This window comes from Aythya ferina (genome assembly GCF_964211825.1).
Source record: "Aythya ferina genome assembly, chromosome: 1".
Lineage (NCBI taxonomy): Eukaryota > Metazoa > Chordata > Aves > Anseriformes > Anatidae > Aythya > Aythya ferina.
Genome location: NC_140296.1, coordinates 116,193,388 through 116,218,275, shown reverse-complemented (window position 1 = coordinate 116,218,275; position 24,888 = coordinate 116,193,388). Strand labels below are relative to the sequence as shown.

At 41.8% G+C, this 24,888-nt stretch overlaps 2 protein-coding genes across 5 annotated transcripts in view; both read left to right on the top strand.

Moving 5' to 3' along the window:
- The first annotated feature begins 10,566 nt into the window (after positions 1-10,566).
- The window catches only part of ALCAM (activated leukocyte cell adhesion molecule), a 117,238-nt gene continuing 102,916 nt past the window's right edge, over positions 10,567-24,888 (top strand). For all 4 annotated transcript variants that reach the window (XM_084537275.1, XM_084537276.1, XM_084537273.1 and 1 more), the window contains exon 1: positions 10,567-11,292. In XM_084537275.1, coding sequence (XP_084393401.1) covers positions 11,211-11,292 — 82 coding nt within the window. In that variant the 5' untranslated portion in view covers positions 10,567-11,210. The remainder of the gene's footprint in view (positions 11,293-24,888) is intronic.
- On the top strand, positions 11,812-24,530 carry LOC311445320 (uncharacterized protein). The gene is made up of 3 exons (XM_084537311.1): positions 11,812-11,898; positions 22,283-22,662; positions 23,401-24,530. The coding sequence occupies exons 2-3, from the start codon at positions 22,330-22,332 to the stop codon at positions 23,401-23,403; spliced, it is 336 nt and encodes a 111-aa protein (XP_084393437.1). The 5' UTR covers positions 11,812-11,898; positions 22,283-22,329; the 3' UTR covers positions 23,404-24,530.

The window sequence follows — 24,888 nt, the reverse complement described above, 5'->3', positions numbered from 1 at the left end:
CTCCATGTCATCAAGTAGCATTTGAAAATGTAACATTAATTCAGCATGAGCTCGATTAGAGACTCAAATCCTTCTGGTTGCCTTGTTAGCGGATTTTGCTTTTCAAGGGGTTCATCCCTCTCCAAAGTGATATGATTTGAAAAAGAGAGTCGACAGTGAAAGCAAGGACTAGTTGCAGTGGTTCAAAAAAAAAAAAAAAAAAAAAAATAAAGTGGAAACTCTTCTGTTACCACTTCTACCTTTTTAAAACCTCACCTCAATTCTAGGAAAGATGAAATTTTGTACATTGCTGCCCTGTTTCAGTGAAGCAAATTCCAACTTCCTACCCCATATAACACAGAAAAGGACTTCTATTACATACATCCTCTCCCCTGTTCTTCTATTTATTTATTTTTTTTTAAATGTGAGAAAACAATTATGCTCAGAGACTTATACTTGAAGAGCAAGTAAGTGAATGTGTACAAGGTCTACAAGGACTCTGATTAATGCATCCATTTTCTGATGTGCCTTTGTTTGTTTAAAAACATTTTACAAATGTCTTACAAAGAACATCAAGCAAAAGTATAGTTTGAGGACCAAATAGATCTTTACTCTGCATCTTATAATTGTAAACATCTTTATCCTTGTACAAATGCATCTTCATATCTTGGACTATGTATTGAATGTATAATTTTGTTGTTGAATAGCTGGCATGACCGCTATCTTGTGTATGTCATTATCTATCAATAAAACTATATGAAGCCATAATAAGTCTGTTTACTTGTAATAACTATATAGCACCTCTGGCTCAGAGTGAATTGAAACAGCCCCACACAGAAAATAAAATCAGCTGATGAGACACAAGTTATTCTGGAATGAATGAGACTATAGGTGAATTTCCAAGGAACAGGAGAATGCCATGCGGCTGAACTCAGCATGGTGGCAACCAGAGTCAAAGGGTTCATGCTCATGGTGAGAGCCAGAGGAAGGTAAACAGAGAAGAGTGGGGAAAAAAACTGACTGGCAGGTTGAAGGTTGCCTGACTGTGGACAAACAGGTAGAAACCTGCCTGTAAGCTAAGACAAATGATTTAAAAGTGCAGGGGAAGCCAAAAGATAAGCACACATGTGGACTAGGACTGGCAGAGAACAGCAACAGAGATAATGGGATGTGGGAAGAACATCTTGTCAAGATGAGACATGGGAGACTTTATGACAAAGGAGGATAGGGTGAGCAGTAAGCCTGAAAATAAGTCTGAAGTCCAGGTTGTACAATCAGGGGAATAAACTGCCCTCTGAAAAACGTTTTGGACTAAAAATGTTATTTTAAATGCAAGCCGGAAGAGCAGAGAGATCTTGTTAAGCCTACCCTTTGTAAAACAGGTAGACTCTGTGCATTGTTACTAAGTGCAATTTTTCAGAACATTAGTGCTGGGCAGGTCTGAACCCTTTTGAATGCAGTCCCTAGCAAATAACCTTTTAGCACATCCTGAAAGAACGTGAACAGGACCTTGAATCCACGATGTGCCACCTCTTGCACAGCCTGATCCCACGGCAGCCAATAACAACTGTCTTTCAGCCGCTGAGCTGCAAAGCACTACTAAATAGAATTGGCAAAATATGTGTATTTGTTATCCATCCTTATCAGAAGCTCTCAGCACTCTGTATGAAAAAGGCCCCTGCAGTGCCGCTTCTACAATCACACTGATTATTTCAGCCACTGGGAGCACATGGGGCTGCTACCCCAGTTAGCCTACCTAATAGGGACGCACCAGCCACCGGTATTATCTTTTAGGACGCAACTCAATGTGAGTCCCTAATCTGACAATTTGTGCTTACATCTTCTGCCAATATACTCGTTGTCATAAATCTCCTTCCCAAAGACATCTTCACAGTTTCCTGAAGATAATTAAAAGGTAGTTTTTTATCGAAATATATCTCCAGCTTTAGTTTCTGCAAATCAAGAGTTTCTTCAAGTTTGGTTTGATTGTTTTTCCTATACTTTTTGCTTTAGTGTTAAAATGTAACATGCAGAAAACTAAACTATTCAACTAAAACAGGATGATATTTTATTGGCCATCTTTTAATGTGGATGCATTTTTATTTAATCCTGAACTATTTGCTACAGTAGATTGGCAATACTTTAAAATATATACATTTATAGATGGATCCTACAGTTTTCTTCATTTTTAAGGATGAGCTGCTCTGTATTTTTTTATAGAACATCTTTTCTGTGATTTTTGACATATGCAAAAACGCGGACTTCAGGGACATTTAAGTTTAAAAATCTCTTTCTCCAGAGAATCACGTCAATCTCAAGATGCCTCGTTGCCCCATTTGCAAAATAAGAATAATATTTTTCTTTTCCCTTCAGCCATCTTTTTCTCATCATGCGTATTTAATCTGAAAACTCCCTGTAGGCAGAGTTTTTCCTTACTCTGGAGCAGCAAAAGCTATTTAAAGGGAGTCCAGTCACTTTGGACACTTCTGCTGCTGTTTTGATGCAACATATTGTATAATAATCATCACTCCTACATGGTTTACTCCCACAACCCACTTCCTGTCCCTCCTCTCCTTCAAATCTGTTGGCGCATTTCTATTGATTTGATAATAAAAATGTATTTTCAACATTTATAATCATTGCATCCTTCTTCCTGAGGGCTAAATTTACTTTCTGAGGAACCAGCACTGTGTATATGAGAGATAATCCAGTACTTCCCCCCCTTAAGTTGTCCTGCAATCCAAACAATCTTGTCTTAAAAGCCTTTCAATCTTCAAGCATTAAAATAAAATAAAAAATACAAAGTTAGCCTTGGCACAGATATCCAGTTAAAGAACAGAAGATCAAAGGCATTTTGCCACGAACCTGACTGTTCAATAACATGGCTCTAAGGCACGTGTGATGGACACATGGTGTGTCAGTCCCCTGAGGCAGGCTCATCCCTGCCCTGGGTAACTAGCAGGCTGGGAAGAGGCAACTGCTTTTGTTTTCTCGGGAAAACTGAGAAAAGCCTCTCTCTTTCTAATCTGCAAGTGCTGATGCTGCACAAGCAGGGGCAGACACACTGCAACAAAGGTTGCAGGGAAGAAATTGCAATGCTGGAACGTAGTCAGTGGATTCATTTAAATGGTTCCGCATATGGCTAGATAAAAAAGCATCATTGATTTCCTGCTGACCCTCTCCTACAAGTTAATGAATGAAAGCTACTCATGTTAAAAGGCATGCAGCATGAGACGGTCTGCTACTAATAACAAGACTGGAGGGAAAAACTGATAAGGAGGGTTTGATGTAATACCTGTCACACAGGGAAACTGTCCGGGTTTGGGATGTACAGAATCCAGTGTGCTAGAATTGCAAACCGGTGGGAATCCAGTACTACCTCTATTTTAACTCTTCCTTTTCAGTTCTTATTTTGGTGAATCTCCCAGAGGAGTTCTTTGAAGGAGCTGAACTCTGAAGTGTGATGCAGCCAATACACCTGTGCTATTCAACATTAACTCATCAGTCTTCAACTCTTGATCCAAGTTCTTTGGTTTGCTCAAGAGAAGAAGGGAAGAAAATCACTTCTAAAGAAGGGGTAAGAAATTTTCTTTGGTTCCAGTAAGTCCTAAGTAGGCATGAAAGGCTCCAGGCTGTCTGCTGTTCTGTGCCTCTTCCACACAGAGACCTCCAGGCTGCTTGGAATTTCATTTTTTTCTTTGTTTCTATTTTTTCTTTCTTTTATTTTTTTTTTCTCTTTGGCTGCAAGCAGACCTAAAACCACTTGGTCTCTGCTTAGGTGGATAGAGTGAAGGCTCAGACCAGCCAAGGATTTGTCCTAAATCACCTGCTTTGCAATCACTATAAAATTATATCCTGTCAAGAATTCCTCTCATATCAATTGTACTATTTATAAAGCAAGATGCTGAAATACTTTGAGAAAAAGTAGCAATAAGTAGACCTTAAAAACATCATTATCATTTATTTTTCTAAGTTAACCTTTACTCTTTTGTTCCCTTACTCCTCCTTTTCATTTCAGATTTCTAGACTTGGATCTTTCTTCTGTTATCATTATGTCCTTGTGTATTTTCTTCTTTATCATAGCTAAGAATTATGGAGAGATGAGATGGGACTAGAGGATTTTTCCCCTGCTTTCTCCTACAGACATGGCAATGGTCTGCTGGTCAAAATGAGCAATAAACCAGACTCCCTTTCTCTTCTTTCACTTGTTGACTTCTAAACTTTCTATTAAACATACCCCATTTCTTTTCATTCTTTTCCATTTTTTCCTTGGTTGTTTTCATAATGCAAAGGAGAACATCCACAACACGCTGTGATGCATGACTGCTCTGAATGAGTTACCTCCCCTTTGTTAAGTTTGAAAATTAAACCGAAGCACACTAACTGCTACAGGCAGCTACATTTCACCGACTTGACTACCAGCATTACTATGCAATCTTTATATTTGTAAATAAATAAAACATTCACAAATTAGATCTAACACAACGTATAAAAAGTGTCTTTAGTTTCATGGTAGATGATGGAGACTCAGGAACTCTGAATTTTGCCCTGAACTTGCCATTGCTTTTTAAAGTAGATCTGGGTAAATTGCTCATCTCTCTAGGCTTCAGCATCCCCTCTATTGTCCTATGCTGCCAAGCATATCTGAATTCCTCAAATGAAAGGCAGGACTAAAGTGAAAGGTATTTGAGTATCTACCTTACAAAGGTGTCATGATTTGAGGCTTAATCAGTGTAAGACCCTCAGATGAAAAATTGCTCTGCATCAGTATTCTGATTAGATTTGATCAAGCAGATTTTTAAAATTACATGGCTCATACAGAAATCAGTGATCCAAGTAAGAATTTGAAATTTTGGACCAAAACCAGGCATAGTTCCTGTTAAAAGTATGACAAAATTAATTTTGAATATAGTAATACATTCTGGAGTTGCTGTGGGAGAGGGTATCTATGGCCTCATCCATTGTTGCTGGGCTCCAGAGCCCTCATTCGCACTATCCCACACTCCAGAAGCTGTTTTGGCACTCCCACTGCTGTCCCAACACCAGCTCATCTAGTGTCACATATTAAAATGCTTTCAGATTGCTGTCTGACTGACAGCACGGCAGCAGAGATAGAAGGAGGATGTTGGCCAGAAGGGGCCTCCAGTCTTCTCTGTTGCTTTGCCAGCGTGCTGTCTGCACTTGCACTGGCAGCGGGGGCTGAATCAGGCAACAGAGGCCCAGCTTTGGTAGCACTGTTGTGACAGAGCTGACCTGGCAAGAATCGAGTTAGTTCAAGTCGTAACTAGGAGTGACAGTGATAAAACAGAAGGGGGGATGTTTTCATGCGAGGTCGATACCAAGACCAGCCCAACAGCCCTGTGAAAAGGCCCCTGTGCCCAAAAAGCAACCTGAGCTCTTCTGGGGCTGAGGGGAACACAGGGTGGGCAGCTGCTGTCTCGGGGCCCTGTGTCCCCCCGTGCCCTTTTGTGTCCCCCCTGTATGTCCCCCTATGTCCCTTTGTGTCCCCCTGTGTCCCCAGGAACTCCTGGGAGGCACCAGGCGGTCTCCTCACACCTGGCTATGGCACCCAAGCCGCCCCTGGAGGGCCCATACCTCCCTGTGACAGGGCCATCGTCAGGCCTAAGATGGTGGCTGGAGCGCTGCTGGGGCTGAGCTGCACTCTGGGGCCTCGTCTGCCGGCTGGGAGTGGTGGTGGGGTGGTGGTAGTGGTGGAGCCTACTGAAGCCAACAAGGCTTATGTCCTACGTGTTCAGTTTTGGGCCCCTCACTACAAGAAGGACATCGAGGCCCTGGAATGTGTCCAGGGAAGGGCTACGAAGCTGGTGAAGGGCCTGGAGTACAAGTCCTGTGAGGAGCGGCTGAGGGCACTGGGGTTGTTTAGTCCAGAGGAGAGGAGGCTCAGGGGAGACCTTACTGCTCTCTGCAACTACCTGAAAGGAAGGTGTGGGGAGCTGGGGGTCGGCCTCTTCTCACAGATAACTAGTGACAGGACTAAAGGGAATGGCCTCAAGTTGCACCAGGGGAGGTTTAGGTTGGAAATGAGGAGACATTTCTTCTCAGAAAGAGTGGTCAGGCACTGGAACGGGTTGCCCAGGGAAATGGTGGTGTCACCATCTGTGGGGGTGTTCAAGGAGAGGCTGGACGTGGTGCCTGCAGATATGGTTTGGTGGGTGACATTGGTGGTAGGGGGATGGTTGTACCGGATCATCTTGGAGGTCTTTTCCAGCCTTAATGATTCTCTGATTCTCCCTCTGAGAACTGTGCTCCTTGCTGCTTGAGACACATGGAAGTCCACCCTCTGTGCAGACAGACCAACCTTGGGCAAGCATCAGGAGCTGGCTGGAGCCACCAAATAGGAGAAAGAAACCCAACATCCTCTTAAATCTCATGGCACTATGCACTTTCTTGCTCCCTCATGGCATGCCAGCAGTGCAAGCCAGATGTTGCAGAAGTGCTTGCAGGGTGCTTTTTGGCAGAATGAGACATGCCTTGTTAAGGATGCTCCTTAGTATGGAGTGGTCAGTCAGTTCCTATAGGTGGTGATTAAGGTGTTTTCCTTCAAGGACTTGAAGGCATGGAAAGTCACAGAATTTGGCCCCGTGGATGCTGAAAATGTGGGAACACAGAGTAACCATTTTAGCAGTGTTAGCAATCTGATTCTTTGTATTACAGCTATATAACATCTCTGATACATTATCAGAGCTATGCTTCACATGTGCTGTTGTGTATGCTATGGGATTTTCATACAAAAACAATTCTTACAATTCTTCACTCTCTAGAGCGGCTTTTACAATGAAAAAAGAGACCTGAAAACTGCTCACTTTTGTCTGCCTCAAACCTGTTTTAAAGAAGACTGAGGAAAAGGGAATTGCAAGAAGATTTTGTAAAAGGTGAGAAGGTGGCCACCAAAGTTGATATATACTGGTGCAACTTGAAGAACTGGATTGGTTTTGTTCTTTATGAACTTCTTAGTTAACATGTCAAGCCACTTGGGCTCTACTTATACTTCTTGTGCACAAGAGCTGCTTCTAAGCTGGTATTTTTCTTTTATTCCTTTCTTTTTTTTTCTTTTTTTTTTTCTTTTTTTTTTTTTAAAGGCAAATCACAAACTTTTAAAGACAGTAATCACCACTGATTCTTCAAATATCTTCCTCCCACCTCTCACTCATGTTTTCTGAAAACTGTCTCAGCTGAAGGCATTCTGGATATTTTGTATATAATGTAAGTGTAATACCATTTTAATGAATGTTTGTACAGTACTGGTCCTTTAGTTAAATTATGTAAAAACAGGTGCATTGGACATGGATAATAGGAAAATAAATTTGTTTCCGAAGCCTAATTGCTATGCTGATGACTATAATAACAATACTGTCAGCCATTTGCTGATTGTTTTGAGTGGGATCATTTCTGCAGAGAAGAAATATTGGAAACACAGATTCCAACTATTATTCCACTGCAATTTAGGTTAGGTTTGTTTGTTTATTTATTCATTCAGTCCAAATATCTGTGTCTCATTTACTTTGATCCAAGTCAGCTAAATCTGCAGATTCTTGCTCAAACCCTGGTCAGTAAACTTTCTCCTGTGCTAAGATTGGCCACAGTTGATCATTAGCACCAGTCTGGTTTTAGTCCATTTTCTACTTGCATCCTGCACTTTGTTTGAAACACCTTACAACCCAAAGACACTCTCTACCACACACAGTTCATCTAGTTTGGACTGACTTTGCTATCAGTTATCCTAATGTGCTGATACTGAGCAATGCAGAATAACTCCTGACAAACAAGACTGATCTACCAGGGCTCATCCCTTAATCAAGCAAAGTCATCAGAAAGCCTGCACTCAACTTCAACGTGCTTTGGCTGAGATTTGCAGAGCCTGGTGTGTAAAGGTACTCGGGTGCCTAAGGGAGCAAGAAGCACCTTGTGGATTTCCCAGCTGTCATAAAAAATGTGGCCCAAATCCCAGATCATTCACTGACAGCAGCTGCCTTTAGCAGTGTTGTAACTGGCAGCATAGGTTACATTTGTGTTTAATTATTGGTTAAAAAAAAAATGTTGCAATGAGTACCAACACAAATGACAAGACCCATATGTATATATGTATCTCCTGAAGTAATACCTCTAATTTAACAGCATCCAGTTAAACTAACTGAACTAAACTTACAGAAACACAAGGCTGGACATTGCATTTGGTGGCTGCTTAAGGCTCAGGGACAATTTCAACAATATAAGACTTCCATTTTGCAGAACACACCGCTGAACGCTGAGCCAAAATAGCATGTACTGCTTCATTGTCATGATGTTAACAACCACCCAATACTAAAGTTTACTCACTCGGTATTAACAATGGATTAAATTACCAGGTGTCTCAAGTATTGCTCTAGTTGACAATATTCTGTACTATTAGTGCTAGGAATTTGCTCCCAAAGGAACATACGTTACACATACATTGGAAATGGAAAATGGTATATCAGCTCAGCAAAAACTCATTGCTATGATGCATGATCTATTATTAATGGATTACATTTTTAATCCACTCTGTCACATAAATACAAAATCTATGGTTTGATAGGATTAAGCATATATCAAAGAGCTTTTTTTTTATTATTAGTGCTTTTGAAACACAGTGTTATTTTCTACAGAAGAAAAAAAAATATACATATATATATATATACTAGTAACTGTTTTAACTCCTTCAAAAAAATGTTTACTTTGGACAGTAAAGCCAGGAAGTTGCTGTTTTCCCAAGAGATCAGTGACTCACTCATACTCCCATTAACTTCAGTGGGAACAGGAGCATGCCCTAAGAAAATAAATTGTAAAAAAAAAACAAACCTATATTCTGTCAGCCCAATAGACATTAAAGGAATTAATTACAAATCTCAGTATTGAGGACAGTTTAAATGACATAGCACATAAAGATATCTTTAATAATTATCTTGAAAATTTCTAATCACATTTAAATTCCTGCAAAGTTATCAAAACATTTGAGTAATCTGAGCTTGAGATGTTTTCTATTTACTCAGAATTCAAAGAGCTCCTTTCAAATGAAAGGTAGAAACAGCTTTGAAGAGAAATGACAAAGTAGTGAGGGAAACCCGAAACAAATCATGCTTCTGATTTCAAGTATTACACCCATAATGTTATCTTCCGCATTTCTCATATTTCTTACAGACTTTTAACAACACATTCAGAATTGACATGAGAGCAGAAGAGTCATCAAAGATATATATATTTTTTTGAACATTATCATAAGCATAAATTGTAAAATGACACTGTAAGTTCTGGCTGTTTGAAAGACACAGTTCTGTAGCTCACCTTCTAGTCTCTGCACCGTGCCACTGGAAATTATTTGCTACATTCACAAAGATTTCCTCATCCTTTCTCCCACTGATAGAAAACATACACTATTTGTTATTTTGATGCAAATGAGAGAACTGTTAGTCATCTGCTTTAAAAACAAGGTGCTTGGGCATTATTTACTTCTCTAATCCTGCAAAGCAATCCATGTATTTGTTTGATCCTGACAAATTGAACTCACTATTGTCATGCTCAAAACAAAACATACACTAAGTGCACCATTATTCTGGCCTACAAGCCCTCTCCTCTTCTTTTGCTGCTTGCATTCGGATCATTTTTAGAGTTTGACTTTTCAATCTTTTCTCCCATCCACAATCCAACTGGCTTTAACAGGCTTGTCCATATCAATAAAGAAGGCAGGGTTAGGCCCTTAACGTGTAATGGAGCCTGAGCTGTTGCTAAACCAGCACATACTAGAAGTTAGAAAACAAGAGAAAAACAACTTTGAACTAGATTAGGTGAACACCTCAAGGTAATTCTGTACAATGCCTCTCAAGATTTTGAGGGGTCTCCAGGCTCTACAGCAATAAAATTACTGAATATCCCTACTAATCAGTACTCAGCACTGCTTTTAAATGTACAAGAAAAAAAAAAAGGAAGAAAACAAACAAACAAACAAAACCAGCCCTGAATTGGAAACCGAAAGCAGCTTTAAAAGGAAGACAAAAAAATTCTTGATCTTAAAAGTAGTATTTTTTGTAATCTGCTTAGTAAAATGCTCATTGAGAGAAATCTCCTCAGAAAACAAAGGATGGCAGAGCTTGATGAGCAGCAAATATAGAAAGTAAAATACTTTTTAAACTGATTGTGTGGCATGACTTAGAAACACGAAAGCTAGTACTGGTAATGTGGAAGGACAGAAGGACGATGTGAACTGAAGGCAGTGCTTTAGACTTCAAGTGAAACATCCTTACCCCATTTTACTGGAAACAAGTGCAGTACACGAGGAATAAAAAACGCACAGGCTGTGCTCATTTAAACCTTCCCTGTGCCCTGGTGAGCGCTCTTAGTTTTTAGTCATCGTGAAAATCGCTTTGAGAAGAGCAAACGCGTTTGCAGAATAAACTGCTCGCCTTTGATTTCCAGGACTCTGGGGGGAAGTTCCTGTCTAAAAGTTCGCAGCGTCACATGGCGAAGCGAGTCAGGGCTCTCGTCACTTTGGGTTTCACTAGTAGAAAGTCCCCGGGGGCCGGCCGCATGCCGTGCATTAATCACCCTGGTAGGTGCCGGGCAGGCTGCGGGCTCGCTTCAGACGCCGGCTGGGGCTGCTGCAGGTGCTTGGCGAGCCGAGGAGAGGCAGCGGGTGCCCGCAGGGCGCTTATTTCCCCCTTTCTCCCTTCCCCTCTCCCAGCTCTCCGCCGCACCGCCGTTTAGCTGTGGCAGCCGAGCCAGAAGGCAGCACAGCCCAGCCCAGCCCAGCCCGGCACAGCCCCCAGCTCCTCGCTTTCCGCAGAAGCGGCGGACAAACCCCAGCAGCGCGCAGGAGAGCTTCCTCCTTTCCCCGCGTACCACATCTCGGCAGCACCTCCCCGCCCGGCTTCGGGGGCTCTGGCAGCCGAGCCCTCCCCTCTCCTCCCCGGGGGGGCCGGCTCGGGGAGGCGCCGAGGCCGGGCTCCTCCTCCCGGCCTCCGCTCTCAGTCCTGGAGCGCCGCTCGGCTGCCGCCACCTGCCCCGCCGCCGAGCCGCTCGCTGCTCCGAGCCCTCCTCGGCTCCCGGGACTCCACCGAGCCTCCCTCCTTCCCTCCCAGCCTCGCCGCGGCTCAAGCTGCCTCCGTGCTGGGCGGCGGGAGGGAAGAAGGCCGCCTCCTCTTCCTCCTCCTCCTCCTCCTCCTCCTCCTCACCCTCCGGTCCCGCGGCGGGCAGGCGGGATGATGGAGCCCCGCGCCTCCCGCAGCCTCCGCCCGCTGCTCAGCCTCCTCCTGCTGCTCGGAGCCCTCTGCCTGCCGCCAGGTGAGACGCCACCTCGGGCGGCCGCTAGCTCGGGGGGCAGCCCGGCTCCTCTCCCCGCTCCCCGACCCCCTTCTCCGCCCCAAAAACCTCCGAGGGGTGGGAGCCTCCCGGAGGCTCGCCCGAGGGGACCTCGACCTCCCCCTGCGGGGGTCGCTCGGGGAGCGGTTTGGCGGCCGGGGCGCCCGTCGGCTGCGTTTATTTTTATTCTTTGATTTCGGAAATGCCGAGAGTGTGAAAGTCTGAGGGAGAGGGAGAAGCCGCGAAGTGAGGAGTTCTGCATTCGCCGTGGAGAGCCGGCTGGCTTATTCCTGTAGAAAGAGCGGCAGCCCGTGGTAGCGCTCTGCATTGCTCTAGGGGTGCCTCTGCCTGGATGTGCCGGCTGTTGCGAGGGCTCGGGCTTTGCACAGGGCTTGAAGTTGGCTTTTTTTTTTTTTTTCTTTTCCTTTTTTTTTTTTTTTTTCTCCACGCTCCCGGCCCCTGCCGTGGTACTACGTGCTCTCCGGCTGGCCGTGTGCAGGCAGCGTGTCCTCAGCGCACCGCAGAGCAGCCCTTTAGGAGCCCTTTTCCTCCACCGCTGTAATTGCGTTTGTTTAGTGCGAGCTTTGGGTAAGTAGGAAACCAGCTACGCCAGCGTAGCGAGGCTGCCAAAGCTTTAATTTCTATTAGAGTAGTTTTAAATAAAAGCTCCAAACAGACCCAGCAGCAGTAGGAGAGACGTAAGCGATACGTCGAGCTGTTGTGCTGGGTTTTTGCCTTGGCATTGCAGCGTATAATCACCGTGAGACTTACATATGTAAGTCTCAGTGGCAGAGTACGGTGAATACCGATTTCTGTGATGTAGAGAAACTCTTCAGGAAGGATTGTGCGTTTCATGACATTTTAGAGGCATGCGGAGCATCCTGAGAGATAAGCACCACAGCTGAGCAGCAAGACGTGTCCCCTGTAGAGAGTTTTGTCCCACTTTCCGCTAACATAAATAAGAAATGATCCTGCTGACTGGGTGGCTGTCCACATTTCCCTGCTGAAGGAAACCTGAATCATAAAAATACTTCACCTCAAGGGCTGCATTGATGGAGGTCTATAAAAAATGGAACTTGACCGGCTATTATTACATAAATAGGTTAGAGATAAACCGTTTCCCTAGGCAAACCTAGCTCTCTCTGCCCTTCGTTTCTTCCTTGCCCTCTCAATGAGAAGCTCGGGCTAACCGATCACAATGCAGGCAGATACACAGGGGCAGAAAACAGCCCCACCCCAGCTTAGAAACTTTCCCAGCCATACTGCAAGTGCAGGGAAAACTGGTTTGAGCCTCTAGTTCTCGTGTGCGGAGGACAAAAGATACTTAAACACATTATCTTCCAAAAGATTTTTGGTATTACTCTGTATCTCTTTCTATCTCAGCTGTTTCACTCTGATTTGCTGTCATTCACCACAAATTCTGGATATGTTACTCTATCACTACGTTTGGCTTTTTGGCAGTTCCGTTTCAGGTTTGCATATGGAAAGCAATAGGTAAGATATTAAAAGCATATTAAAAGTTGGTGTGCATCAAGTGTAGGTTTCTCCAGCAATACTTAGGCTGGTTGGGACTTCCTATGAGAAACATTGAGGTTTTCATCTCAGAATATACTGCCTAGGTAGATCTCCATTTAAAAAAAGAGAGGTGGTCCAAGTCCTGGTTTGGTGCCAGGAGTCCAACTGTAGGTCAGACTAAATAAGAATACCAATTAAAATCTCTGGCTCTTCTGGAGAAGATGACTGTATGTGGAAAAAGTCAACTCTTAATCAAGAGCTAACCACAATCTCTGTGATGCTTCCTCCTCCCTCCTGCTTTCTAGTGGATGATAATTATAAGGATGAGTCTCTCGTTTCGTGTCCTGTTACTAAAGATTGGTTGCATACTACTGTATTGTGTAATGGTAGTAAGACTGCAGTATGTAGTCTCTTCATTTGCAGGATGCTTACTGTGTTCTCACTCCTGCCTCTTTTTTTTTTTCCCCTCCCTTTCTCCTGGTATATCTGGCATGATGTTGATCTAAGGAAACCGGTTTTTCTGTACTAAGATCTGGAGTTCACATGACTTTACCGACACTGGGGTCAGGAAACCTCCATACCGTGTTTGGTACATACTTATTTTGATACGCTGTTTCTGTAGTCCAGTACACAAACAGACTTGTTTTTAAGTGAGCTAGGAGTTGTTAAATCATATGTTTTGGGAAGTGTTTGACTTGTTTATAAAACCTTTTGTTTCTTCTTTTGGTAAGAATATACTAGAAAAGTCTTGCAACATATGTTCTTTTCTTCTTGTGCTGTCCCCTTGTCTGCTGGTTTTCTAGCACTTCTCATAAGGCAGAAAGCAACAATAGAAATCATCCAGGTCTGGAGATCTTTGAAGTTTCAGACTGAATGAAAGTAAATTCTTCAGCTCCTTAAAGGACTCAGCCCATTGATTTTTTTTTTTTTTTTTTTTAACTGGAAAAAATACATTTTGTTATGTTCATGGGATAAATACCTCTGTGGTAAGTCATATTTAATGCCAAGATAGCTTATTTCCACCTCCCAATCTGTGCAAGAAGTAATACCCCCTAGTTACAGTACCTTCCATTCTCTTTAGTGAAAGTAACCTAGGATGCTAACCTGTAACCCCAGGGAAAACAGTTTCAGTTGTCTTAATTCTAGAACTAAAACTATTTCTTGGCTTATCTCCATCTGAAAGTTTGGAGGAACTGAATCTCTAATATCTGTGCAAGCTGACGCATGAAGGGGAAAATGAAGAAAATGCCATTACTTTACATAATGCAAATTACATCTGTGCAATCAGGATAAGCCTATCTTCTCCTTTTTCTTACAGATACCCTACTTCTGTAATGTGGTTTGTAGTCTTGTGCTGTTGATTGCTCGCTGCAGATTTCCCAAATGTCATATCTTTTAACACGTGGTACCAAAGGACCTAACGTAAAAACAAGGATTACTGTAGTGGCAATAGTTTTAATGTACTTACCAGCCATACCACGTTCCACCACCATGGGATTTTATTAGATTACTACCATGGGGACTTCATAGAGAGTATTTTTTATTATTATTTTTTTTTTGCACAGTTGGAGTGATTTGGGGCTGATTATTGGGCCTGTAGTGAAACAAAAACAGATGGCAATGCAGAGAGCTGGCTGTGGGGGAGCCAGGCCTGTCTGGATGCACTTTGAACCCATTTATAGTTGAGAGACCGAATGAGTTGACTTTGTAGTAGCTCCAACTCATAACTGAATTTCCTGAGAGTTGATGATTAATATTCAATCTCCCTTTTTTTGTGACCTGCACTGTATGACCATAATCACGATACTCAGAGGTAGGCTGGCTCTGGGTCTGGTTTGCAGTGCTGTTGTTCCACTGCTATTTCATGCCACTTATTTATTTGACTGTGGAAACTGTGTTTTCACTTCACTAATGTTTTTTTTAGTATGGTCTTGTTCACTTCTGGAGACTGATATGTGGCTAGACTTTATGTACCGGCTTTTGAGAGATACGGCTGTACATAAACCCCATGATCTCTGTTCAGTGCTCCTCAAGGTTCCTCTGGGTTGGCCGGTCGATAGCTCTTTATTTTGGTAATGCATTTTTTTAATAGAAGATGTATGTAAACTGTAAGGCTGCGCCTGTAAGAGAATTGAGCACCTGTTGCAACACGCTGGTTTCTCCTGAGCTCCTCTGCTTTCAAGAAAAATAGTTATGCTTCCATGCACCAATGCTCAAACGAGAGGATCTTCAAGAATTGTAAATGCTGTGGGGTGATAATTAGAATTGACTCGAGCAGAACGTGATTTTTTTCCAGGGAAAAGTGAACATTAGTTCATTTGATTTGAACACTCCCCTTGATTTGAAATTATCTTCCCTGAAGACAAGGCTTTGACCTACACATTCTTTATCTTGGTATCTTCTCCCTATTAAGAACAGTAGGAATATTAAAGGAGGCTGTACGTTTCTGTCTCTAATATGCTTGAAAATGAATCTCATCTCTTATATGAGATTGAAGCACAGCTAGTGTGCTGACAATCCGCTGCTGGCAGCAATCAGATCAAGTTTCTATCTTTTTTTTTTTTTTCCTGATTTTTTTTTTTTGTTGCTTGGTTTTCTTCTTTTTCTATGTGTTTTGTTGAGGGTGGTTTGAATCACAGTCAATCCTACCCCAGTGGATGTTAATCCACTGCTCTAAGGTGGTGGCTCGTTTGAGGAATATCTGCCTACCTTGAGATAAAATTGCCTTTCTTATCATAGATACAGGTCTCTAGAAAGGCAAATAAGTATTTATTTATTAAAACAACTCCTCTTTCTACTGAGCTGGTATTTTTTTAATGTTGATAAGAAATATGCCTTTTTTGGGGAGGAAAAAAGGGAGAAATTGATAAAACAGAGGAGATGAAGAGTGCATGCAGCTTTAGGGTATGATTTTTGGAGGTTATCAGGGGTTAGAACAGTTCTGTAATGTTTGGTTAGAAAGCATTTGAAGTGCTTTCAATACCAATGGAAGTACTAAGCTGTTTCCCTGATAACAAGCAAAAAGTGCAGTCAGTGATTTAATGAGTGTTTCCACAGTCTGTGTATCTGGTATCATCTGTTTTCAATTAGGTCATACTAGGTATAGTTAACCTCTTATTGTGGAAGGAAAACTGCAAATGCTTCAGCAGCTTTCATGTGTTGCATTGTTTGCTGCAGTAGTCCAACCTGTAGAATTTCCCAGTGGATACTAGTCATGGCAATCTGAGCCCTAAGGGAAAGTGCTCAAACACTGGTAAAGAATTAAGCATTTCCTGAGGTCTTGTGGAATGCAGGAATCTCCAGGTTTGGATTCCTGGGGTATTGGTGGCATTTTGGCACGCATTGGGTGCTCTGAATGTTGGCTGTGCCCCTGCCCCTGGGTAGCTCTGTCCCACAGCATGCCTATCTGATAGGCGAGTCCTAGCTGTCATAGCTGGAGTCTTGTGATGGTGGAGTTTTCTATTTCTTTTAAAATAAAACACTGCCCATAGTTCAGTTCTTTTAAATTGAAGAGATTTTTGGCAGCTAATTCAATAGAGGGAGCTCCGCTACCTTACTGTTACAAGCTTGAAGCGTCTTTGTGCTTTTCTCAGACCTTAGGCTTCAGGTTGAAAGTGTTTTAAAAAAGGCCTGTCTTTCTTAACAGTGTTCTGTGGCATCAGGCTTTTGTCTCTTGAAGGCCTTCTACTTTCATCACAGACTTCCTGTTGCATGAGGAAGAAGGAAGGACAAAACTGAGTCACACAGATAGGCAAATCCAAAGAGGTGACTCAGTTATGGAACGTTCCCTTGTGCAGCAAGGCATTGCATGTTTTTTAAAGGGATGCATTACAAAATATTTTTTTTTTTTTATTGACATCTGAAGGGGGATCCATGGAGAAATGCAAAATGAATTTAGAATAAAAAGAGGGTACTCGTAAAGAGCTAAGAATGGTGTTGGACAAAACAGGGTACAAACTTGAACACTTCCAGCAACACTGATGAAGTAGGACCTTTATTTTACAAAAATAAGTTCTTCTAGGATCATAAAAGAAAACTGGATATACATTGTTCTGTAAACAGACTCTAGATTATACTAAAAAAGCCACCTTAGGGATGCAAAAAGCTCATATGCTTTTAACCCATTCTGTGTCTCTAACATACAAATGGCGAAATGCAGAAAGTCAGTAATTGTTCTGTAAACTTTGGACTTTGTATTTTTCTTGGGTTCAGTTCTTTTTTTTTTTTTTCTGATATTATTTCTCATCAGACTATTTTGAGACTAGCTGTGAGGCCTCATTAAGGGCCAGTCCCTTCTATTAAAAATAAAAATCCTTTTAATTCAAGTTGACTTTAAGTAAACTTGTAATGAACTCAGTGTTATTCTTATGCTGCACAAATGCCCTTTGTCGTTTGACTTGCTGCTGCAGAAACTACCTATTTTTTCCACTAATTTTTCAAGTTAACTAGAGAAAATGACGCTGGATATTAGATTATAAAATAGATGAAGCTTGTGTACAGCTAGAGTTAAACATGGTATTTTATAGAGCTGACATATACCCATTTCAGTATTGTTTCTTTTTTGTTTGTTTGTAATAAGTAGAGCAACTTAATTTTCAGGAACTCTGACTTGAGTGAGCTTGCTAGGAAGAGTTGCCAAGGTTCATATATTAGGACAAGTAAGGGCTGAGGCATGTTATCTGTGGGGTGGAATGGTAAACTTTCACATAAGGCTCTGTAACTAAGTATGTTACAGAGAATACTCAGTTTAGATTGGGGTTAAAGCGATGTACAGTCGAATGCAAGTGAAAAGTTTTAATATTTTGTGGCATGAGCTTCTGAAATGTTCAGCTGCTGTTATGTAGGGTATTAGCCTAGGGTATTAATCCATTTTGGGATGCAATTTTGCTTCGTGAAATCTAGAAAACAGCATGCATTTAGCTGAGTGAATTCTGTTTCCCCATTCAGATAAAATTGTGTTTGTTGACTTGTTCTAGTGGTTTTGGAGAGTGCAGATTAATGTAATGTCTGTTACATACAAAGCCATATATAGAACAAAAAATTAAGGAGGAGGAACCGAGTGTTTAGGCAGTATTTGGGGAACTTTGGTACAGGCATGTAATTTCAGAAGAGAAAAGAGTTCTGAATTTATTCCTTCGTTCTTGGTAGTTTACATCAAGTACTATAAAAAGTGCTTGCATATAGACAAGATAATAGGATAAGTATTACATATTAAAATTAACTCATTAATATCGATGCAGCATTATGAGGTTTGCCTTTGCAAACTGGGAAAGTTTTAAGTTTCTGACACTGACAGCTAGTGACGTAAATCAAGAAAGTATTTGGCACTTGCACTTGATGGCTTGAAAAATAGACAATGGGATGATTTTTCCAGCTTTAATTCGTGACTGAAATTTTTGGCAAGTTTCTTTTTTAAATGTTACTCCTCACTTCTCAAGCAACTTCTACTGCTAATCTTGAACCTTGTCTGCACAGAAGTAATATGGAGGTCAGTATTGTGAACATCCCCCCAGCTTCTACTTTATATTAGTAAATTACATTTCTTACTGTGGGGTTCTTGTGTGTGTAAGAGCTCTTACTATACAGAGCTGGCTGTGCAGACAGATCTGCAGATTTAAATAGCCAGCATTAATATAAGCAAATAATGACAGTGACTTCACGTTGCATACAGTTACATTTTGCATCTTTCTGTTGTTAGCAAAGGTGTTGGTTTATTCTTCATCAAATGTTTTAAACTTTCTGAAAATATTTTGCCATCGTAGTTTAGCTCTTGCCATGGCTTCTGTAACTCTAAGGGCTTTGCCTTTTGAAGGGGCACCCGTTCCATGGTTCAGTTTCACCTTAGTCATCTCACACAGCTGAGTGATGCAACATGTTCTGCCTTAGCTTTGAAGTTTAAGTCCTTAAGTATAACCTTTACTCCCCAGGTTTAACCCTGGTTAATGTGTGGTGCCCCACAGCAGCAAATTCCTAAGTGTCTACGTGCATGTCTGATGTCCGAGTGTGTCTCCCAAAAGCTCATCTGCAAGTTTGGTAAGGGTCAGGGTCTGGTATTTCATCTCAACTCACTTGTGTCTGCAGGTCATTACTTGTCAGTCCTTATCGCTGTCTTAAGAACCCTGCGGTGTTAAATCAGAGACTTCTGTCCATTTTCTTCAGGGCAGGAGTCTAAAACTTTTGAGATGGTAAGAAAATAACTTGTGTTGTAAGGGTGATAACCAAACCATGCGTGCACTAGAAGATGCAAGTGAGCCCTCTTTCAGCAGAGATTCACAGAGTCCATCAGTGCACATATCAAAGTGTTTATGTGGGGGCTGTAAGAGATGTATCGTGGCTGTATGAGAGCCAACCAGACAGAAGCTGGGAATGATGTCTTGTTATAGGGGAGGGAGTGGGGATGGAGCTGGGTGTCAGGGTGTGCTGGCTGCCACCTTCCCACAGCTGGTGCTGTGGAGGTCCTCTTGGACAGCATGCAGATGAAGAGCCAGAGGGCAGAAAAACATTGTAGCGGTGGTCAGCTCCAGTGTCCATGGCGGCATGCGAAGGATCTTTATTCCTCCCAAGCTTGACAAATTCCCTGCTTTTGCTAGGGGCACGCTTAGCCTGTGAACTGCTGCAGAGAGCTATCTGCTTGCTTTAGGGGTGTCACTTTGTTCTCCGGCTCTGGATGGTGTGCAAAGAGCTCCGTGGGTCACTTTTTTATCGTTATTTCCATCTGTGAGTACAGCAGTGATAAAGAAAGATGGGCTTCGGCGTACTCGGTATGCTCATGATCTCTGGCTCTGTTTCCATTACATCAGATGCAGAGGGCATAGAGAAATGAATAAAGCAGTGTATTTCTTTAATGAATACTGAATGGGTGAGTGTGAGCTGGCAGAAGCTTCATCCAGAAAGAAGTCGGGTGCTGTGAGGGATGACATCCGCACACGTGGTAGCAGAGGCAGGTGAATCTTTTTTTTTTTTTTTTTTTTTTTTAGCTGGAATTCACAGTCCAATTTCATGAAATTGAAGTTGATATTTTACCTCAATAGCTTATTAATTTTTCTGGGCAGACATAGTGTTTCAACTTTCTTGAAACGAATTACTGTTGTGGATTTGTATCTAGTTACTCCTGAGGCCCAGATAATGGGTTTGGAAATAGCACATTTGGAAAGTGCTTTGCATAAGCATATATGAAAACCTAGTCTTCTTAGTATGGCAGGGTGCCTTGCTTTAGGTGTGGATTCAAATTCACAGCAGGCTCACAAACCGTGTTTTTTTTTTGTTTTGTTTTGTTTTTTTTTTTGATGGTTGCTAGTCTTCCTTCAAGATGTTGTCATCGGTAAACAGCAATGACAGTTCTAGGAGTCTTTTCATGCGAGTGTGAAAGAGCAGAACGCAGGCATGCTGGAGACCATGGCTCCTTGTGAGGAGGATTTTTTCCTGTGGTAGAATAAATATTTGTTACTTTTTTTCAATCTACTGTACAACATGGCTTTTTTTTTTTTTTTTCATAACCACAGAAGGAGGTTAATGGTTTATAATCTGGATATTCTGTGACAGAGCATAGTAAACTGTATATAAATCCAGAAGTGAAGATTTTAATAGAAGCTTTAACGGGAGTATTGCAATTTTTTTTTTTTGCTGAAATTTTTTGTAAAGTCTGGATTTTTTTTCAATTTTTTTCTTTAGAGATGGACCATCACCACCTTTAGGAGGGCAGAGAAGAGAAGTTACTAGGAAAAATAAATGTTTTATCAATGATTACATTTATTCAAAACGTGATGCTAAGACCTAAATTTTCTATCTGTTAATGAAACACTTGGCTTGTATTTCCCAGTATCTTCCTCAATGATAACTTTAAAAAGAAAAGAAAAACAAACAAACAAACAAACAAACAAAAAAAACCACAAACTTTAATTCTGTTTGCTTAGGGAAGATGGAGAACTGGTTGATTTTTATTGTTATTATTATTTTTAAACTTTATTTTCTAAAATGTCATTTAAGGAAGGAGGAAAGTGATCAGTGATCCCTCAAGTAAGTTAAAGTTTCATAGGTTTTCTGTGCATATGCCAGGCTTTTCAAACAGCATCCTTCTGCTTACAGACATCACTGTTTTGAACTGGGACTGGTAGTGGCTTGGGAGAGGCCACTGTGCATGTTGGTTGTTTCTGTTTCATTTTTGTTTTCCCTTCCATGTGTCAGCAGTCCCACACTGCTAAGCTAGGGTGGTAAGTACCACAGCATTCATTTCATTTGGGAGTATATGAGTGGTCTAACAAATTCTGGTACTCAACTGGTGGAGAAAATGATTGAGTTTTTTTGTTTCTTGTGGCAATTTCAAACATTGTGAGCACTTCGTGGCCTTTGGCTCCTCAGTAAAGTCATAAATGGAGGGCCAGAAGATTTTTTTTTTTTTTTTTTTATGTGCTGCTTCTGCAGCAGGCATACATCCTTGATAATTGCTGTTGCCATTGTGTGAGTCCATGGTGCTTAGCCTTGCACAAATTGCATTTGCAGACATAGCATGTTAAAGAGCTCTCCTGTGTTAGAATAAGCCCAACTTTTCACTGGAGGCTGGGCAGGAGGGATCTGTGGTGTGATGAGCATCTGAAAATTGAGCACCTGAAAATCACGTGTGCCCATCAGGACTGGGAGCAGGAGTAGCATGTCCTCCAGAAAGGGATCTCTTTGCTCTGCAGCAGGAAAGGGCTGGGCTGAGCACTGGTATTGCCAGCTGCAGTCCCTTCTCCTGATGGCATGTTTGTGTGGCTGCTTTAGAAGTGTGTGAAGTGAGCCAGCATGCTGATTCACACTGGCAGAAGCTGTTTGCTTTTCTACTGTTTTATATGGAGGGGAATCTGAACTTCTTTCCAAGTTTGTGGAAAAAGAAAAAAGAATACAAAAAATGGAATACTGAAATTCTTACCCTACGATTTCAATCTTTTCAGCATGATGCTTAAGAAGTGTTGAGAACAGTGGTTTAAAGAAAACAAAATTACCTAAGAGAGGCTTTTTTGATTTATAAGCTGCACTTGAACATCAAAAGGTATTTGGGAGCATTTCAGGCTGAGAAATAGAAAATGTCTTTTTGCTAGCATATTTTATTTGCTAAACTTCACTCGTTGCCTAGTACATCTCTCTGATTTTAGTTTTGGGGAGCTGAGGCTTTAGAAGTTATAACAATTAAGGAAAGCTGAAGTACTGCAAGAACAGTTCTTTGAATCTTTGAGATGTATTAATGTGAAAAGGAAGCTGTATTCTTTTTGTTTTGTTTTGAATTTAAAAGTTCAGTTTTTTTCCCACTACTCTGTAAGCAAATGCTCCTGGCTGGATCACAGATAGCTGAAAGAGAAGCTTGCTTACAGTAACTGCAGGCCAGACCAAAGACGTGAGTCACCATCTCCACAGGGAGCGATGTACACAGGTGGAAGACAAATTGCTTAGTTCCGTGTGATAAATTTGGTGTACCCATCAGGCCTGCAGGAAGAAACCACGGAATGGGGCCTTTCAGTGGCGACCAAGATGGATGAAACTTCATTTGACAAGGCCTGTGAAAGGATGCTGCCAGGACAGGCAGTAGCGAGATCAAAATTTCTGCTGTTTTGGCGACCAGAAGGAGCTGCACCTCGTGCATTTTTGTCAGAGACTTGCACATCTGAATTTCTGGAGAGCAGCCAGCTTAACCCGAGGGAAACCACGCTTCTGGCTCCCCTTTGTCGAACCCACTCCCGCCAAGAAGATGGCGGGCAGTGGCTGGGGGAAGCCGAGAGCCCCAGTTTCGGCAGCGCAGAGCGAGTGCAGGCTGCCCTGATGGCAGTGTGTGGGCCACAGGCCCCTCGAGGCAGAAATGTGAAGGTAAGTCTTCCGCACAGCAGCACTGCTTGAGGTTTTGCTGGCAAGGGAAGTGAGTGGTGGAGGGAGAGAAGCAAGCTTTCTGTGGAAGCTTTCTGGAAAGTTCTTGGGCTTAAGGTGGATCTACTGAATGGGTGTTTTAAGGTAGAGGAGCAAAAGACAGTAGCAGAGACCAGAGAAAGCAGGGGAAAAACAGCTTTCAAGATGAATAGTTCTTGCTTTTCCTTTTCCATATCACTTCATGCTGCCTTTGGTTTGGCGTGTAATCTGCCTCCTCCCCTTCCTTCTACCTGCTGTAATTGGCAGTCCATCATCCTTCATCAAGACTGTGTGCTGCCATGCCACCACCCTCACCAAATGTCCCCTCTCCTGTTAGTCACACAGCACAGTGCTGTTTCCAGCCTCACCAAGATGCCCATCTCCCCACCATGACTTCTCCAGGCCCAAGTGGAGAAGTGGCTGAAGAAGAGGCTGAAGTGTTTCCACACGGTGCCTACGTGGGTTGTGCTTGTAGGCTGCAACATGTCCTTCCTGAGGAGCCCTCCCTCTTCTGCTCCTGCATCACCTAGGATAACCTAAACGCTGCTCGTGTTGAGAGTCTTTTTTTGAGTGTGGGGGAAAGCCTTAATACTTTCTTCAAGACTTTGCAAGTTGCTTTGTGTATGAAGTAAAGCGTCTGGAAAGTATGTCATATGCTAAGCATAATCGTTATTTGACCTAAATGTCTCGCTCTGTCCTTAGTGAGCTTTCGGATTCTCTCTAGAGTAGGACACACCTTATGCTGTGATCATTTAGGATGTTCCCGAGATGAGAAGATCCTGAGCAAATAAGCCTTTAATCTTACAATAAATTAATTCAAATTCCAAAGAAATGTTAGTTGTTTAATATGAAGACTGTAATAAGTATAGCTGTATGACTCCTTGCTAATGGAATTGCAGTGGCCGGCTATTTTTCTTGTCTGAGCTTTGGCGTATGACTGAATTGGGAAGCTTCAGACTGCTTGCTTGTCTTTCAGTTGACGTTGGATGTCTATGACTGAAACTGCGTGAAGTTGCAAAATCTTGAAATTAGGCTGACCCAATAGTCTCGGGCCGTGATCCAGCACATATTTGAACATCCAGATTTGAAGTTATTCAAGTAATTAAGTATATTCTTAAAGAATAAATTTTTAGACTAGAGGCAGTGTGGTCCTTGTGGAGAGGACCCACAAAGACACAATAAGCAGTAACTGGTGGCTTGGAGACTGCTATGATCCTGGATATCTGTGAGCTATAGTGTGTTTCTTCTCCTTTGCCGAAGATTTCTGGCTAATGCAACTCAGAGGAAACAGTTTAGGCAGGGGGCTCTCATTTTGCTAAGGTTCAGTCTTCCAAAGTATGATGCAAGTGGTAATTCACTTCTTCTGCTGACTTTTTAAGCCTCTGTGTTCAAATTGCACACACATGGTTTTTCCATATGTAAAATATAATATACGAGGGAGGATTTTTTTATGCCTGTCAGCAGGGAATATGCAGCTTACTAAGCTTTCTCGAGTATAATTTTAAATGGAGAAAATGCTTCTATATAAACTGAGATTATCTCATCACAATTTTTTTTATGACTGTTAATTAAAATGTGAGGAAATCCTTTAGAACAGATTTGCAGTTTTGAGTCTTTTATGAGACCTAATGTAAGAGATCCATTTTATAGTTATGCCTTCTTATTAGTTTTGAGATTAGAATATATCTAAATGCATGGCTATCAAGTCCTGTGATAACTTGTTTATTTTGCAGCATAGATTAATTCAGTTATGGTCCCATTTGTGTGTTGTTTGTGCCCCACTTTTCAAAGAGATATTGTAACTTCTATTTAAAATAAACTCTCCAAATAGTTCTAATTTGAACACGTATTTTTCAATATTAACCTTCAGTGAAGAATATTTTGTTAGATTATTGTGAATAATGACCATCTAAGTTGTTCCAAATCCTTCTGAAAATACATTTTTAGCAGGCTGGAAGACTGCAAAACCTAAGTAAAGGAAAGATTGTCGTGACTAGCTTCAAGATGCTTACGTCGAGATATTTTTAAATTATTTCAGTGGAAAACTGTAAGATCTTGGCTCACAGTGCATAGCCTTGTGATAGAAAGCAAGAAAGCTTACTGGGAGAAAAGAGAACTTACTAAACACCAGTAAGTGCCCTTTTCTCTTTGCAGCAGACATGCATGTCACTGCAAGATTGATTTGCCCGA

What these genes read in the sequence shown, in the direction of transcription:
- LOC311445320 (XM_084537311.1), top strand. Translation starts at nt 22,330, where the DNA reads ATGGATGAAACTTCATTTGACAAGGCCTGTGAAAGGATGCTGCCAGGA.